Genomic DNA, 19684 nt, shown 5'->3' with positions numbered 1-19684 from the left:
TGCATTTTAGCTCCTTCTAGTTTTTATCTTTGGAACCAATCGGCCTACCACGCTTCAAGCGTGTCTTTGGAATTAACAAACCATAAGAGAATGTTGATAATTTCTCCAATATACATTTTTTTTTTCAACTCAATTGTAGAGATATAAAGATATTTCATATCTTTTCCATTGTTTGTCTCAATATAATATCTATTTAGACAAATATCCTTGAAACTTAGTAAGTTTCTATTCAACTTCTTGGTAGAAGTATTAAAGCTCTTCTAAAGCCTTCAAATATATTTGTAGTACTATAAATAATACTAACATTGATGTCTAGCACTATCAAACAATAGAAAAATTTGTTACTCTTGAGAATTGTATAAGTTGTTGCATTGTCAATAAGACACAACCTTTGGTACTAGTGTCAACATTCATTCTTCATATAAACATAAATATAAATATGATTTTTTTAACACTCCCATAACTAATGAGGTGATCAGTGATCAATGTTTCTATCTGATTTAGCAAAGAAAATAATAGTATCAAGATGAGTAACATCCATATGGCCATAATTAGAATCACCATCTTCATAAGCAAAATGTGTTTCTATGATCTTCACATTATTTGTAAGATGCTTTGGTGTACAATAAGTACAACTCAAATGGTCTTTACCATTGTATAGATAATATATACTTTCATCTTTTCTTTTGTCAATATTTTCAAATTTTCCTTTTCCCTTTTTCACATTATTGTGCCACTTCTGATGACAAAATGTGTCTTTGAAATTTTCTTTATAACCATATCCATAATCAATATCACGATCATGAAAATATAAATCAAATCTTGCTGCATTCACTTCTAGGAATGGAGCAGAACCAATTTGGACAGGTTTCATGATTTTTTTTATCAAAAGCTCATTGCTTTGTTCAGCCATACAAAGGCATAAAATAAATTCAGAATATTTATTGTTGCATTCACTTCTGGGAATGGAGCAAATTAGGTGGATCTTATGATTTTTCATCAAAAGCTTTATTGCTTTGTCCAGCCAGCCATACATAGGCATGAAATAAATTCATAATATTTGTGAAATCTCTTTTCACACTATTTTTGTTGCATGAGCAAATTAGTTGTTTAGATGCTTTATTTCTTTATTCAATGGTATCTCAATATCCATTGCATCTAAATGTATTTCAATATTTAAAATCCAATATAAGGAATTCTTCCTTGTAATATCAAGGGTCACAAATCCAAATTTTGCAACGTTTTGCGTGTTTAGAATTAGCACATAAAATAATAATATTAATAATAATAATCATCAAAATAATAATAATAATAATAATCACCATCATAATAAAAATAAAAATAATAAGACGGAGATAAAAATTGATAAAGTCAAACAATTCTTATCACAAGAGGAAGAATATAAGGTAAACTTATAAATTGAGAAAGGATTAGAAAGAGTCTGAATTGAGACACGCAGAGCACTGTCGTTAGAGAGAAAAAACCTCCATTGGTCCTCAGTTGGTTGAAGCATCGTGCTGATAATGTGTTATGAAAGAGAGCCAATAACAAAGAGAATAATAGATAATAGAGAAGAAAAAAAACAATAGAGAATAAAGAATGAGAGAATAGTGAACAAGTCATCTGTGTATTACTATTGAGTCCTATATATAGATACAACATGTAATCCATCTAATCCATAAAGGAAACAAATCAACTTAGTTAATACAAATATTTACATAAAGAGAAGTAATTAATATTAATCATATGAGTAGATGTCTCAGATCAATGGACAATCATTAATTCATAATATTAACATATATATATATATATATATATATATATAAATTATAATTAAATATGTAATATTATTAGAGTATTAAAAAGGAAAGAAAAATTAAGATTGAGAACAAAAAGTAAAAAAATAATAAATAATAAATGTGACAAAGAAACAATTATTCTAAATAAATCACTTATATATATATATATATATATATATATATATATATATATATATATATATATATATATATATATATATATATATATATATATATATAAAGAAATAGTGCAAAAAAATATTTTAAAAGCATTATGAATAAATGTGGATTATATAAATTCAACTTAATCAAACAAATAAATTTAAATCGAACCGTTTGGAGAGATAGAATTAACAAAATGAAAATGACGTATAGTGTATATTATCTTTATAAGATGGAGATAAGTTTAACATTATTGTGTTGACTACTGTTGCATTGACCAAAACTGGAGCATACTAGAAAGAGACCAACAGAGATATTTTCCAAAAGTTTCACGCGTTTAATGTACAACAGGAGGACCCACTCTAATTACTGTTTCATACTTAACTCTGCATTACCTTACATTTCATTGTTTGAATTTCATGTTTATTCAAAGTTTGATTCCATTTGGTCCCAACACGCTCAATTTTCACTCCGGACTTTGTTCTAATGCCAACTCCAAGTTCCCTTGGTTTCACATACGATGTGTTCCTCAACTTCAGAGGGAAGACACGCGTTATGGTTTCACTGGGAATCTCTACAAAGCTCTGTGTGACAGGGGAATTCACACTTTCATCGATGATGAAGACCTTCAGAGCGGAGAGGAAATCACACCAGCACTTCAGAAGGCAATTGAAGAATCTAGGATTGCCATTGTACTCATAAAACAATTCCAAAACTAAGATGGACTTTTGTTTTTGAACATGCACGGATCCCTGAACTCTATTTTTTCGCTGTATATTACAAAATATCACATTTTTTGGAGAAAAAAAAAATATACATTTCTTATATACTCGTTTCTTCGTTCGTTTATTACTACAGCCTTGAAACTTAAGATTTTGAAAGTGCGTAAACAATTATGTTATGAGATACCATATTGATATTTAATATTTTCTCAAATATTATTCACTCATTACATTATGTATCTTATCTCAAATTTTCTTCTTATCTCTTTTAGAATATCCGTGGAACTATATCTCTAAACATTAACTCACAGATTGGGCTGCCTACTCCTTTTGAAAAAGTCAACTAATCTAGTCATGAAACATATAATCAATAATACTGTAACAATAAACATATAATCAGCTTTTACATTATCAAAGAGAAGAAAGATTGAAATTGAGAAAAACTAAAAAACATTCACAATTAACGGAAATGAATCAATAATTTAAAAATAATTTTTTTTCATTACAAGAGATGTAGTTGCAAAGAAAATCAAAGTGCACGTATGAATGGAAGTAGTAAAAACAATAGTTTGAGATTATTAGGAATGAATATGACTTAGATCAACCCAACTTAATCAAACAAATCAATTTAAACTCAACTGTTTGGATTGGGTATAGAATTATCAAAGGTGAAAATCAAGTGAACTAATCCAAGTTAATTATGTCATTTTATAATTTATAATCTTTATAAATGAATGTTAATAACATAAGTGGAGCAGTATTGTGTGGCTATTGTTTGCATTGACCAGTGTGAGGCAAATCAGAAAGACCGAAACAACACGAGGATATTAATTTTCCAAAAGACCACGCTAATTACTGTTTGGCACTTCACTCTGCATTACCATACATTTTACTCCTCCAATTTCATGTTTATTCAAAGTTTGATTCCATATACAGTCCCAAGACGCTAACAATTATCACTCGAGACTTTGTTCTAATGGCAACTCCTGGTTCCCGTAGGTTCACGTACGATGTGTTCCTCAGCTTTAGAGGGGAAGACACGCGTTATGGTTTCACCGGCAATCTCTACAAAGCTCTGTGACAGGGGAATTCACACTTTCATCGATGATGAGGAACTTCAGCGTGGAGATGAAATCACACCAGCACTTCTGAAAGCAATTGAAGAGTCTAGGATTATTAGACTGCATGGTCCCTCATAACTGAAACGTAGGAGGAAGAAAACAGTAAGGTGCTTGACAGAAGATCGTGATAGCAGAATAGTGATCAGAAAAAGCGAAAGCATAAGCGAAGAAAAAGTTCCCTTATTATTGGTGTAAGCAAAAGATGGTTACAGAGGTTATAGTTTTAGAGGAAAGAAGTTCCTTATATACAGAAAAGGTAAAAAGAAGTAACTGCAGAATAAAAACAGAAAAACTGTTTTAAAACAAATTAATAGATTCTAAGACCCCCCGCAAGCTGGCAATATATATTAAGATTGCCAAGCTTGGAGTTGAGCTGAGTGAAGAGTCTAGGAGGGAGAGCCTTTGTCATAATGTCGACAAGTTGATGATTGGTTCTGACAGGAAGGAGTTTGACCAAGCCTTGCTGAATCTTTTCTCTTATAGTGTGGCAATCAATCTCTATGTGCTTAGTACGCTCATGGAAAACAGGGTTATTGGCAATTTTGATGGCAGAAGTGTTGTCACAGTAAATGGTTGCAGATTGTGCCATTGTGATATTCAGATCGTGCAGCATATGAGTAAGCCACTGAACTTCACATACAGTTTGTGCTAAAGCCCGATATTCTGCTTCAGAGGAGCTCCTAGATATGGTGGCATGTTTCTTTGATTTCCATGCTATGAGGGTGTTCCCTAGATAGACCAGAAAGCTTGTTACCGATCGTCATGTGTCAGTGCACCCAGCCCAGTCGGAATCATTATAGGATTTGAGTTGAATATCACTCTTTGCATCAAGAAAGATCCCTTGTCCAATGGATCCCTTTAGATATCGAAGGATTCTGAACACCGCTTGATGATGATCCATAGTTGGTGCAAAGACATATTGACTAAGATGATTGACAACATAAGTGATGTCGGGCCTTGTGTTGGTCAAGTAGATAAGTTTCCCAATGAGTCTACGATAGGTTGTGGGATCAGGAAGGGCTTCACCATCTGCATGATACTTGACAGAGAAATTCATAGGAGTGCTCACAGGAGAGCAATTTAACATGCCAGTTTCAGATAACAAGTCGATGGTGTATTTTCTTTGAGAAAGAATTATTCCTTTATTGCCTCGGGCAATTTCAAAGCCAAGAAAGTAGTTCAGATTTCCCAAGTTCTTCAGTTTAAAACGTTGATCAAGTAAAGCAGTTATACGATGGGTATTTTCCACATTATCTCCTGTGATAATTATGTCATCAACATAAACTAAGAGAAGTGTGATTTTACCTTGATTGTTATGAATGAACAAGGAGTGGTCAGCAGATGATTGTTTAAAATTGTGACTAAGAAGAAAAGATGATAGTTGAGCATACCACTGACGGCTAGCTTGTCGGAGGCCATATAGAGATTTGTGTAAAAGGCATACCTGCTGAGGATCTGTTTTCTTCATTCCAGGAGGCATATCCATATATATAGTTTCATCTAACTCACCGTGCAAGAACGCATTATTGACGTCAAGCTGGATCAATTGCCAATCTTTAATGGCAGACACAACAAGTATCATACGTACTGTTGTAAGTCTGGGCGCAAAGGTGTCATGAAAGTCCATTCCTTCGAGTTGAGTGAATCCTTTTGTGACTAAGCGGGCTTTGTAGACCCATTTATGTTTTAACTTGTAGACCCATTTACAACCTATAGAGGAGCAGTTGGTAGGGAGCTTGACTAACGTCCATGTCTTGTTTTGTTCAAGAGCTTTTAACTCCGTATCCATGGCATCTCTCCAATTAGAGTCTTGAACAGCTTCGTTGAAGGATTTTGGCTCACTATGACTATCAATGTTGAGAGTGACCTGTTGGAAATGAGAAGATAACCTAGATGGAGAAACATATGACTGAATGGGGTATTTTGAAGATTTGACACAGACTAAATCTGTATGATAATCTTTCAAATATGCATGAATATTTTTAGTTCTGTGAGATCTTCTATGACCAATGTCAACAGTACTAGATTGTTCAGAGTTGTTAACTTGGGTAATGATTTCAGAATGTGCAGACGTGTTAGCTTGTTCACTGATATCATATTGCTCAACACCAACAGTATCACTATATGCATTATCGGGCTAATCAAAAGTAGAGTTGTATGATTGATTAACAGGCAAACATATATCAGTTTTGCTAACAGCAGAATCATCAATGTTAATGCAGCTAGGAAAAACATCTTCATAGAACAAGACATTACGAGACACTTTGATATCATGATGCTTCAAATCAAACACTATGTACCCTTTTGTATTAGATGGGAAACCAAGAAAAATGCCAGGTTTTGTACGAGGATCAAACTTAGAACGCTTAGCAGATATAGTTTGCATATAACACAAACATCCAAACACTTTAAGATTTTTAAAATTATAAGAATCACCATATAATTTTTCATAGGGAGTAGAATTTTGGAGAAAAGGAGTAGGGGTTATATTAATCAAGAAAGCAGCATGAGTGAGTGCATAAGACCAAAAAGGTGTTGATATTTTAGATTGAAAAAGTAAAGCCCTAGTTACATTGAGCAAGTGTTGGTGCTTTCTCTCGGCAATCCCATTCCGTTCGGGAGTCTCTACACAACTGGTTTGGTGTATAATGCCCTTAAAGCTAAAGAACTCATTCGTTTTAAATTCACGGCCATTGTCACTCCTAATCACTTTCACTTTGGTTTCAAACTGATTTTCAACAAAGTTAATGAAGTTAGTGAGATGTGTTCTGGTTTCAGATTTATTATGCATGAGATATATCCAAGAGTACCTACTAAAATCATCAATGACAGTTAAGAAGTAGCGATGACCATGTAAAGAAGGAGTGGGTGCAGGACCCCATATGTCAACATGAATGAGATTGAAACATTTATCAGCACGAGATTGACTATTGGAAAAAGAAAGTTTCTTTTGTTTTGCCATATGGCATACATCACAGTGTTCATTTCTGATATCTATATAATCATGTTTACTTTTCAAGATGTGTAACCTTTGATCAGATAGGTGGCCTAGCCTTCTATGCCATGTATTACTACAAGCAGAATTAACAGAATTCTTAGAGTCAGACAAAACGTATAGTCCTTCATGAAAGCTAACTGAACCAATCATCTTTTTGCTCACTTGGTCCTGAATGAGGCAGCCAGAGTTAGTGAAAACAACATGTACTTGAGAATCTACTACTAACTTTGAAATAGATATCAAGTTATAGTTGAAATCGGGTATAAAGAGAACATTATGCAGTATAATACCATTATTCAACTTGATATCTCCTTTGTGAGTGGCATTAATACAAGTACCATTGGGAAGGTTTATTTTGACATGATTAATCATTTTATATGAAGTAAAAGAATCAAGGTTTATGGCAACATGATCTGTAGCCCCTCAATCTATAATCCATTTCTCATTATTATGAAAGAAACTACGACAATTAAAGATATTACCTGGCTCAACAGTGTTAGAGTAGATGCTACCGACGTGACTTTGTTTATGAGTGGTGTTATCAGAATCACCCCCAGGTTTGATTAAAGCCATTAAAGCTTGATACTGTTGTTGAGTAAATTTCACCTCCTGGTCATCTTCATCATTCTTGGGTTCGTTGAATTTGGCTTTAGTACTGAAGGTTTTATGACCGGTAGGTGGAAATCCATGCTTCCTATAACAAACATCCACAGTGTGGCCATTTTTACCACAATGGGTGCAGACACACTTTCCCCCTTTATTATTAGGAAACCCATTCTTGTTGTAACAAACGGATTCAACATGACCGCTTTTCCCGCAAAAGGAGCATGTGGTTGCTGAATTATTTGCAGCGGCCACAATTTTATTTTCTTGATTACCAATCATATGATTCCTGAACAATTGTCTTTCTTGCTGCATCACATAGGAAAAAATTTTCGAAATAGGAGGTAAAGGATCCATTAATAGAACGTGAGATTTGATATTACCGTACTGCTCATTCAAGCCTCTCAGAAACTGCATCTCACGATCCTCAGATTTGCTTTGGATGACTAATTCTGAAACCTTGCAAAGATCTTTGCAGCTACAAATGGGATCCGGACGAAAGTTCTGAAGTTCATCCCAGATGACCCTTAATTTTGTGAAATAATCGCTAACAGTTTGGTCCCCTTGTTTTAACTGTGACGCGTCTGATTGAAGGTATGAAATACGGAGTAGATCACCTTGAAAGAACCAAACCTTGAGATCTTTCCATATCTCTTCAGCGTTCTCAATCCACAGAACAAATTGCCTAATTTGAGGTGAAACAGAGTGCACAAGCCAAGAAACTACCATATTATTGCATCTTATCCAGGCATTATGTGAAGGATCACCTTTTTCTGGTTCAGTAGCGACCCCGTTCACGAACTGTAGTTCGTTCTTGGCACTCAAGGCTGTTAACATAGACCTGCTCCATGAATGGTAATTTCTAGGATCTAACACCGGCGACACAAGAGCAACCGCTGGACTTTCTCCAGGATGTAGGTAAAGGTGACCTTCACTGGTGATGGACATTTTTTCAGAAATCTCTTCTTTAGTCATGGTGAAGAAAGAAGGAAGATAAAACCGTGAAAGAAAAAGGAAATAACAGCAAGACAAATGAAAGAATCAGAGTAAGCAAACCGGGCGCAGCAGAGCTCTTCAATCGAAGAGCTCTGATACCATATTAGACTGCATGGTCCCTCATAACTGAAACGTAGGAGGAAGAAAACAGCAAGGTGCTTGGCAGAAGATCATGATAGCAGAATGGTGATCAGAAAAAACGAAAGCATAAGCGAAGAAAAAGATCCCTTATTATTGGTGTAAGCAAAAGATGGTTACAGAGGTTATAGTTTTAGAGGAACGAAGTTCCTTATATAAAGAAAAGGTAAAAAGAAGTAACTGCAGAATAAAAACAGAAAAACTGTTTTAAAACAGATTAACAGATTCTAAGAAGGATTGCCATCGTTGTGCTCTCTAAGAACTATGCTTCTTCCTCCTTCTGCTTGGATGAACTTGCAACAATCCTTCACTGTCACACCCAAGGATTGTTTCTTATACCGCTCTTTTATAAGGTGAATCCTTCAGATGTAACACATGAAAAAGGTAGTTATGGAGAAGCATTGACTAAGCATCAGAGAAGGTTTAAAGATAAGAAAGAGAAGTTGCAGAAATGGAAGATGGCTCTGCGTCAAGTGGCTGACTTGTCTGGGTATCATTTCAAAGACGGGTACACCACCTTACCAATCTTTTTACTTCATTACTTTTCTTGGATTAAGTTTTACTTCTCTAATGATATAACGTTAAAATTCTTGTTACCCTTTACCATACAAATTACAAGTATTAAGACATGGACCGGTCTCAATTTTTACCAGGGACTTTTCTAAATACTTTAACACTTTTAAGATTTTATTTTCTGTTTCCTCTGTCTTCTCAGATTCGATTTAATGATAAACCTTTTCGTGGGCACAGTTAGCTGTACCGTTAGTGATTAAGTAAAAACGATTGGTGCTGGTATTTTTTTTGTGCAGATTTACACATCTGTGTAATAATCAAAAAGAAAAATTTTGTACCACACAACCTACACTCACAAAATTGAAGTTTACTGTTTTTTTCCCTCTTTTTATTGCAACTTCACAAACAACACTCTTTTCTGTTTTATTTTGGTTTTACAGCTCTATATAGTTTTCTGATTTTTTAACAATTTTAGCCTCATTAAACCTTTTTGTTTGAAATAGTAATGGGTACGAATTCAAGTTTATTGGGAATGTTGTGGACTGGGTCTGCCACAAGATTAATCCTGCTCGTTTACATGTTGCGGATTACCCTGTTGGACTAGGGCCGCAAGTGGTAGAAGTAAGAAAGCTTCTAAACGTTGAATCTGGTGATGGATTCCACATGACAGGGATCCATGGAATGGGTGGTGTAGGAAAAACAACACTCGCTTTAGCACTTTATAATTTGATTGCTGACTGTTTTGATAGTTCTTGTTTTGTTCAAAACGTGAGAGAGAAATCAAAAAAGCATGGGCTGGAACACCTCCAAAGCATTCTTCTTTCGAACCTACTTGGAGCGAAGGACATCAACTTAACAAGTGAGCATCAAGGGATTTCAATGATACAACAAAGGTTGCAGCGAAAGAAGGTTCTCTTGATTCTTGATGACGTTGACAGGTACGAGCAGCTACAGACACTGGCTGGAAGCCCTGATTGGTTTGGTCCCGGCAGCAGGGTCATCATCACAACTCGAGATATACATCTGCTTGCATCTCATCAGGTCAAAACAACATATGAGGTCAAGACATTGAATAAAGATGATGCTCTTCAGTTGCTTACATGGAAAGCTTTCAAAACGGAACATGTTGATCCTCGTTACGTGGAGGTCTTAAATGAAGTGGTAATTTATGCTTCTGGCCTTCCATTGGCTTTGGAAGTAATTGGTTCCAACCTGTTTGCAAAAAGTGTGGAAGAGTGGAAATCTGCTATCAACCAATATAAAAGAATTCCTAACAATCAAATCCTAGAGATTCTTAAAGTAAGTTTCGATGCTTTGGAGGAAGAAGAGAAAAGTGTTTTTCTTGACATTGCTTGTTGCTTCAAAGGATATAAATTGACAGAGGTTGAGATTATGCTTCGAGCTCTTTATGATGACTGCATGAAACATCATATCGGGGTGTTGGTTGAAAAATCTCTCATAAAGGTTAGTCGGGGTGGAACAGTTGAATTGCACGACTTGATTAAGGACATGGGTAGACAAATTGACCAGAAAGAATCACCGAAAGAACCAGGGAAGCGCAAGAGATTATGGTTACCGAAAGATATAATCCAAGTTCTAAAATGCAACAAGGTGAGTGAGACTCGTGAATGGTTAGGTTTCTCTTCTTGATTCCCTTTTTTGTCTATCATATGGTCATGTTGTACTTGTGTTTTTTTTCTTTAACTTTATATTGAAGTCTGACATATATATTATGGTTGATTTGTCTTGTGGAATAACAGGGAACAGGTGAGATTGAAATGGTATGTCTGGATCTCTCCCCATCTAACAGAGGAGAAGTGGTGGAATGGAATGGAATGCCCTTCCTGGACATGGAAAACCTCAAAATACTTATTATTAGAAATTGTAAATTTTCCAAAGGTCCCAAATATCTTCCAAATAAGTTGACAGTACTGGAATGGTGGAGATATCCTTCACCTTGTTTACCATATGATTTTTATCCCAACAAACTTGTCATATGCAAATTACCTGACAGTTGCTTTACATCATTTGAATTCCATGGCTCATCAAAGGCAAATTTAAAGAATATATTTTCCTGATATTGTTAATTGATAAATGCATTTAAATTTATTCATTGATTCTTATTTTTTTTCCTTATTATTTTTTCTGCAGAAGTTTGAGAATCTAACCGTCTTGAAATTTGACTACTGCAAACATTTAACACGGATACATGACATATCTAATCTGCCAAACTTGGAGAAACTTTCATTTAAATGGTGTGAGAGTTTAGTTTCAGTTCACAACTCTGTTGGTTTTCTGACTAACTCAAAATACTAATTGCTGAAAGATGCGAGAAGCTACGAAGATATCCGCCTCTCAACTTGACTTCTCTTGAAAGACTAGAACTTTCGTATTGTTTCAGTCTTGAGAATTTTCCAGAAATATTGGGAAAGATGGGAAACATAAGGAAACTTAGTTTGCTTAAACTTCCCATCAAAGAATTACCAGATTCATTTCAAAATCTTACTGGACTGCAAGAGTTAGACTTGAACTGTGATTTTGTTCACTTAAGTGGCAATATCTTGACGCCCGAACTGACTAGGCTCTACGTTCTTACTTGCAAGGAGTGGAAATGGGTAAAATCAAAAGAGGGTGAAGAAGATGTGGGCTCAACAGTATCTTCAAATGTACAATCGTTTTGGGGTTCTTGCTGTTGGAACAAAGAGGCACCGCTAAAAGAAAGCTGCTCTGAGAAGATTTTTATTTAGACAAAGTGAAAATGTCTAATCACACTAATGATGAGCAATGTACAACTAAATGTAAAGAATGACTTATATACAAGTCAGCATCGAACAAACTAAAACAGATTTCTTAATCACAACCTAACACCCTTCACTGATTAAAAAACTTTTACAAATGGAAATCAAGAACATTCAGGGATGTTCTCATCTCATTGAACCTCTCGTACTTCAAAGCTTTAGTCATGACATCAGCTAATTGAAGTTCAGTCCTGCAATGCTTCGATTTGATGCTTCCCCTGCTAACTTGATCTCGCAAAAAATGGTATTTAGTGTCGATATGCTTGCTTCTTCCGTGAGACACTGGGTTTTTGGCTAGATCAATAGCTGATTTGCTATCCACTAGTAATTCTACAGTGTCATCATTAAACATCTTCAATTCTTTGAGTAAGGCCGTGAGCCATAGTGCCTGGCAAGCTGCAGAACACGCAGCAATGTATTCTGCTTCACAAGTGGAGAGGGCGACCATCGTTTGCTTCTTTGAACTCCAAGATATTGGAGATCCGGACAGCAGGAAAACTTGTCCTGAGGTGCTTTTTCTGTCAGTTGCATCACCACTATGAATTTTTTTCAGCAGGTTTCACTCAGTTGGCTCAAGTAAGACAGTTACGGCTGGTTAACGGTAATGTCACATTCCTTCCTGAATGCATGAAAGAATTTCACCACCTGAATGCTCTTGATGTGAGTTACTGCAAGAATCTACATCAAATTAGAGGGCTTCCACCAAACTTGAAAAGTTTCAGGGCAATAAAGTGCACATCATTGACTTCATTGGGTTCAAGCATGCTGTTAAATCAGGTTTTGTCTTGTTTTTAATGAGTTTGATTTGATAATATATTGTTCATCTAATGAATTGTTGGTGAATTGTGATCAGCAGCAACTTCACGAGGTGGGAGGGACTGAGTTTATATTTCCAGGATGAAGAATTCCAGAGTGGTTGGACAAACAAAGCAATGGACCTTCGATCTCTTTCTGGTTTCGAAATAAATTCCCTGCCAAAGTTCTTTGTCTTCTTATTGCACCTGTAATGTGCTCTTTCATGTTTGTTACACCCATGGTGTTCATCAATGGAAAAGTTAGAAAATGTCTTTCTAATCCTATGAAAACAAAAGTGGAGATGTTGGAATCGGATTACACGAATCTCTTTGATCTGCGGAGGTTTCTTTCCCATGGTGCTCTGATGGGCGTGGGTTTAGAAAAGGAATGGAAGCATGTGGAGGTTACCTATGAGGGTGTGTTTGAGACCTCAGTGATTAAAGCTACGGGAGTCCAAGTAGTGAAAGACAAAAACATCATCATGGAGGATATTCGATATGATGATCCTTACACCAACATAAAAGTAGAGAATCAAGAATGATTGAAAGTTCATCTAAACAAAAAGAAGAAACATGGTTTGTAGAGAGCACATTAATGGCAATCTTGGACTTTTCTTCACAAGTACTGGTGTATTTTCTCTCCACTCTTAAGGCCCTCAACAATAATGCTTTCTGATGCCAATTGTTAGTAACTCATTTTAGTAACGTATTACAAAGGTTAGCAAGAGTGGTGATTTTGTACTCATATAAAAGGACTTTATATAGGACGTATATTGTATTTTTAATTTGTATAAAGCATAAAAAGTGTTAGAACAATAAGATAGCACACGAGAGAGAAGAGAGAAGTGAAAGAGAGAAATGAAATCTTGTTATTCACCGAACAAAGACTCAAGAGTTACTTGTAGAAGACTCACTAAAACAAATTCAAATAATAAGCCGTAATTCATATGGTATTTGAATCACATTCTAGTATTTCATAAAAAAGAGTGGACAAAGTTCCACACAAAGTTTACAAGCAATGACAAGAAGCATTTATTAAATCTTACTTTAGTTTGTCCAAGTTTGAAAAATGATTATATGTTAGCATGAACATGGACTCAAGCTTCAGTGGTCCTGCTATTTGTTTAACGTGTACTTGCCGTAGTCGAATTCAACATTTTTATTCAACAACCCTGTTTTCTCACCGACAAAGATGGAAATTGATTACAGAAACAACTCTGTTTAACGTGTACTTGCCGTAGTCGAAATTGATTAGTATTATATACCCATATTTATAGTCGAGATAAACTATTTTTTATTTTCTCAAATATTATTCGGTAGATTGAGTTTTAAATTGATAGAAAAGTAATTACAAACAGTGTCAAAATAAATGTGTGATATTTTTATAGTACGTAAGTAAAAAGAAAAGAAAAATTAAGATTGAGAACAAAACTAAAAAACCAATAGTAAGTAATAAATGTGACAAAAAAACTGTTATTCTATATATAAGTAAGAGATAGTGCAAAAAAAATATTTTAAAACCATTATGAACAAATGTGGATTAAAAAATTAAATTAATCAAACAAATAAATTTAAACTGAACGATTTGGATAGATAGAATTAACAGAGTGAAAATGAAGTAAAGCAACCAACTTGGTTAATTATGTGAGTTTATAGTATATTATCTTTATAAGATGACCATAAGTTGAGCATTATTGTGTTGACTATTCTTTAACGTACAACAGGAACCCACGCTAATTGCTGTTTGCTACTTCACTCTACTTGATTTCCTCTTCCAATTTCATATTTATACCAAGTTTCATTTGATTCCACTTACAGGTCCAACACGCTCACACCATTATCACTCTAAATTTTGTTCCAATGGCGATTCAAAATTCCCCTGCATTCACATATGATGTGTTCCTCAGCTTTAGAGGGGAAGACACGCGTCATGGTTTCACCGGCAATCTCTACAAAGCTCTGTGTGACAGAGGAATTCACACTTTCATCGATGATGAGGATCTTCAGAGTGGAGAGGAAATCACACCAGCACTTGCGAAGGCAATTGAAGACTCTAGGATTGCCATCGTTGTGCTCTCTAAGAACTATGCTTCTTCCTCCTTCTGCTTGGATGAACTTGTAGTCATCCTTGACTGCAAGAATAAAGGACTACTTGTTATACCAGTATTTTATAAGGTGGATCCTTCAGACGTGAGACACCAGAAAGAGAGTTATGGAGAAGCATTGACAAAGCGTCAGAGAAGGTTTGAAGATGTGGAGAAGGTGCAGAAATGGAAGATGGCTCTGCGTCAAGTGGCTGATTTGTCTGGCTATCATTTCAAAGACTGGTACACCACCTTACGAATCTTTTTACTTCACAATTTTTCTTGGATTATGTTTTACCTCTCTTATGATTTAACGTTAAAATTCGTGGTAACCTTGACCATACAAATTTCAAGTATTAAGACATGGACAAAATGCCTCAATATTTGACTGGGACTTTTCTAAATACTTTTAGGATTTTATTTTCTGTTTCCTTTGTCTTGTCAGATTCGATTTAATGATAAACCTTTTTGTGGGAACAGTAAGGTAGTGATAAAGTAAAAAGGACTGGTACTGGTATTTATTTTGTCTGTTTTATTTTGGTGTTACAGCTCTTTAACGTTTTCTGATTTCATAACAATTTTAGTTTCACTAAACCTTTTTGTTTGAAATAGTGATGGGTACGAATACAAGTTTATTGGGAGTGTTGTGGACCAGGTCTGCCAAAAGATTAATCCTGCTCGTTTACATGCGGATTACACTGTTGGACTAGGCCCACAAGTGCTTCGACTAAGGAAGCTTCTAAATGTTGAATGTGGTGATGGATTCCACATGATAGGGATCCATGGAATGGGCGGTGTTGGAAAAACAACACTCGCTTTAGCACTTTATAATTTGATTGCTGGCTGTTTTGATGGTTCTTGTTTTCTTGGAAACGTGCGAGAGAAATCAAACAAGGATGGGCTGGAACACCTCCAAAGCATTCTTCTCTCAAAAATACTTGGAGAGAAGGACATCAAGTTAGCAAGTAAGCACGAAGGAATTTCAATGATACAACGAAGGTTGCAGCGAAAGAAGGTTCTCTTGATTCTTGATGATGTTGACACGTGCGAGCAGTTACAGGCACTGGCTGGAAGCCCAGATTGGTTTGGTCCTGGCAGCAGGGTCGTCATCACAACTCGAGATACACAACCGCTTGCATCTCATCATGTCAAAGAAACATATGAGGTCAATCCATTGAACAAAGATGATGCTCTTCAGTTGCTTACAAGGAAAGCTTTCAAAACGGAACAGGTTGATGCAAGTTACGTGGAGGTCTTGAATCATGCAGTAACTTATGCTTCTGGCCTTCCATTGGCTTTGGAAGTAATAGGTTCTAACTTGGCTGGAAAAAGTGTAGAAAAATGGAAATCTGCTATCAATCAATATAAAAGAATTCCTAACAATCAAATCTTAGAGATACTTAAAGTAAGCTTTGAGGGTCTGGAGAGAGAAGAGAAGAGTGTTTTTCTTGACATAGCTTGTTGCTTCAAAGGATATGCATTAAGAGAGGTGGAAGATATTCTTGGTGCTATTTATGATGACTGCATGAAACATCATATTAGTGTGTTGGTTGACAAATCTCTCATAAAGATTGGTTGGTGGAGTACAGTTGAAATACACGACCTGATTGAGGAGATGGGTAGACAAATTGACCAGCAAGAATCACCAGAAGGGTTAGGGAAGCGCAGGAGAATATCGTTACCTAAAGTTATAATTCAAGTTTTAAAGGAGAACACAGTAAGTGAGACTCATGGATGATTGGTTTTGTTTCTCAAATTGATATATGTTTCTTTTTAATCATATATCTCTATCCTAGTTATTTTTGTCTAGATGATTTGCAATTTCTCTGGATTTGTTACACAAAACTACTTGATATGTGTGCTTCTTTGCATTAACAGGAAACTAGCATGATTGAGATTCTATGTCTTGATATCTCGATATATAAGGAAGTAGAAAGACTGGATTGGAATGGAAACGCCTTTGGAAATATGAAAAACCTTAAAGCACTTATTATTAGAAATTGCAAAATTTCTGGAGGTCCCAATTGTTTTCCAGAAAGTTTGAGAGTATTGGAATGGCATGGATACCCTTCAAATTGTTTTCCATCGAATTTTGATCCGAACAAACTTTTGATATGCAAGTTACCTGATAGTGATTTTACGTCATTTAAATTCCCCGGCTCATCAAAGGCAAGTTTACGGAATATATTCCTCATCTCGTAAATTTGTAGGCTTTCTTACACAAATGAGATAATTCCCTACGAAAATAGGCAACTTTTTAAAAAAGTACAGTTAGGGGAAGTCATCTCGGACGACTTCAGCAATAAGACGTCGTATCACTTGAATACGAACTAAATCTCTATCGAAGTTTGTTCAATTTCCTGAAGTCGTAGTGATACGACTTCTTATTGAAGTTGTATTTAAAAAAGGCAATAACCTCAGTTGTGTCAGAAAATCAAATTTGTAAATACACTTCCAAGTTATTCATTATGTTCTTATCTCTTGTTCTCATTGTTTTCTTTGCAGAAGTTCGAGAATCTAACCGAATTGAATTTTGACTACTGCAATCTTTTAACACAGATACCTAACGTATCTCATCTCCCAAATTTGGAAAAGCTTTCTTTTAAAGAATGTGCGAGTTTAATTGCAGTAGACGACTCAGTTGGTTTTCTGACTAAACTTAAAATATTGATTGCGGAAGAGTGCGCGGAGCTTAAGAGATTTCCACCTCTCAACTTGCCTTCTCTTGAAGAACTAGAACTTTCAGACTGTTTTAGTCTTGAGAATTTTCCAGAAATCTTAGGAAAGACGGGAAAAATAAAGAAACTTCGTTTGGTTAGACTTCCCATGATAAAAGAGTTGCCAGTTTCATTTCAAAATCTTACAGGACTCCGATACTTAGAAATGACAGGATGTCATTTTCTTCGGTTAAATAGCAATATCTTGACGTCTGCATTGACCCATTTTAGAGTTTTTGGATGCAAGGAGTGGAAATGGATAAATTCAAAAGATGGCGAAGAAGTGGGCTCAACGGTATCTTCAAATCTACGTTCGTTTGGGGTTATGTATTGCGACCTGAATGATGATATTTTTTCAGCAGATTTCACGCAGTTGACCACAGTGACGTCTTTAAACCTATCGGGAACTAATATCACATTCCTTCCTGAGTGCATCAAAGAATTTCAGCACCTGGATGATCTTGATGTGAGTTATTGCAAGTATCTACAGGAAATTAGAGGGATTCCACCAAAGTTGAGAAAGTTCAGGGCGAAAGACTGTAGATCATTGACTTCCTCGAGTTCAAGCATGTTCTTAAATCAGGTTTTTGTCTTGTTTTTAATGAATTTGGTTTGATAATATATTGTTGATTTGCTGAATTGTTGATGAATTGTGACTAGCAGCAACTTCACGAGGCTAGAGAGACTGATTTTATCTTTCCAGGAGGAAGTATCCCAAGATGGTTCGAAAAACAAAGTCGGGGACCTTCAATTTGTTTCTGGTTTCGTAATAAATTTCCCGCAAAAGTTGTTTGTCTTCTTATTTTATCTTTACAGCAGCCTGAATATGCAGAACTAGTTAAACCAATGGTGTTAATCAATGGCCTACTTCGAGGCTCTTATGATTATAGTTATTATTTGAAGAGAGAAGAGGGGATTGTGGAATTGGATCATGTGTACCTCTTTGATCTACGAGTGTTACCTTTCCAAGATGATCTGATGGAAATGCCTTTAGAAGAAGAGTGGAAGCATGTGGAGGTTACGTATCAAGGTATGTTTGATACCTCACTCATTAAAGGAATGGGAATCCATGTAGTCAAAACGGAAAGGAGGAGCATGGAGGACATAAGATACGATTATCCTTTATAGCTTTTCTTCTTTTCTTCTTTCGCTTTATGTTAGCTCTCATTTTATTTACAACTCTCATCACAACTTTATTTGGGTTTACATTGTAAAACATATATTTTCAAAATCCTTCATGACTTCGTGCTTTCAATCTTTCTGGTTTTAAGCGTTTTTTTTCTATCTAGTTATCTAAATTATTAATTTTTCTAATCAACCAAATTGTGAACCTCTTAACTTTTCTTTGGGAACATACCTTGATACGTGGAATTGACTTATTTAAATTTTTGAATGACATTACAAAAGTTAAACTCTCATCATATGGAATGGTTTTAAATTTGCTAGAAAAATAAGATCCATAAGCGAAAAATTAAATTAAATTATAAAACTATTGTATGAGTAACTAATAAAATTTTCATAAAATGAAATAATCAAATTTAGATTTAATTTTAGCATGAAGGTTTCCATAAAAAAATAACTTCTAATTAATTTATTTGTTTTTATTTATATATACTTTGTCAACTTTGTACAACATATATGTTCAATTTTTAAAACATTAATTAACATTTATATCAAGAAAAAAAGTTGAAATTAAATACTTTTATCTAAAATCAAAGACTATCGAATAAATAAAATATTTTGGCGTTTGGGAAGAAGCTTTTCCATGTAGTAAATTACTGGAGGATGTGATTGGTTTGGCCCTGGAAGCAGAATAATCATCACAACTCGGGATAAACAATTGTTGGCAACTCATCAAGTTACAAGAACATATGAGGTGAGGGAATTGAATGAGAACGATGCTCTTCGGTTGCTTACGTTGAAAGCTTTCAAAACGGAAATGGCTGATCCAGGTTATGAGTTAGTATTGAATCGTCTAGTAACTTATGCTTATGGTCTTCCATTGGCTTTAGAAGTAATAGGTTCAAACTTCTTTGGAAAAAGTATAAAAGAATGGGAATCTGCTACCAGACAATTTAAGAGAATTCCTAAGAAAGAAATCCTAGAGATACTTAAAGTAAGCTATGGAGCTTTGGAGGAAGAAGAGAAGGTTATTTTTCTTGAGATTGCGTGTTGCTTCAAAGGATATGCATTGCGAGAGGTAGAAGATACGCTTAGGGCTCTTTATGATGACTGCATC

At 35.2% G+C, this 19684-nt stretch overlaps 1 protein-coding gene and 1 pseudogene across 1 annotated transcript; both read left to right on the top strand.

The window, feature by feature from the left end:
* Positions 1 to 3631: 3631 nt before the first annotated feature.
* LOC114182215 lies at positions 3632 to 13395 on the top strand (annotated as a pseudogene).
* Positions 13396 to 14377: 982 nt separating this feature from the next.
* Positions 14378 to 18631, top strand: LOC114182218 (TMV resistance protein N-like). Its single transcript, XM_028069035.1, has 5 exons — positions 14378 to 14971; positions 15341 to 16445; positions 16607 to 16897; positions 17234 to 18028; positions 18109 to 18631. The coding sequence occupies exons 1-5, from the start codon at positions 14505 to 14507 to the stop codon at positions 18571 to 18573; spliced, it is 3123 nt and encodes a 1040-aa protein (XP_027924836.1). The 5' UTR covers positions 14378 to 14504; the 3' UTR covers positions 18574 to 18631.
* The last annotated feature ends 1053 nt before the right edge of the window (positions 18632 to 19684 follow it).

This window comes from Vigna unguiculata, chromosome 4, assembly GCF_004118075.2.
Source record: "Vigna unguiculata cultivar IT97K-499-35 chromosome 4, ASM411807v1, whole genome shotgun sequence".
Classification (NCBI taxonomy): domain Eukaryota; kingdom Viridiplantae; phylum Streptophyta; class Magnoliopsida; order Fabales; family Fabaceae; genus Vigna; species Vigna unguiculata.
The sequence above is the reverse complement of the archived record's forward strand: the minus strand, read 5'-3'. Positions and strand labels throughout refer to the sequence as shown.

What these genes read in the sequence shown, in the direction of transcription:
- LOC114182218 (XM_028069035.1), top strand. Translation starts at nt 14,505, where the DNA reads ATGGCGATTCAAAATTCCCCTGCATTCACATATGATGTGTTCCTCAGC. An exon ending in GGCTATCATTTCAAAGACTG is followed by an intron (nt 14,972 to 15,340) that starts GTACACCACCTT and finishes TGTTTGAAATAG; the next exon opens with TGATGGGTACGAATACAAGT. An exon ending in AATTCCCCGGCTCATCAAAG is followed by an intron (nt 16,898 to 17,233) that starts GCAAGTTTACGG and finishes TTTTCTTTGCAG; the next exon opens with AAGTTCGAGAATCTAACCGA.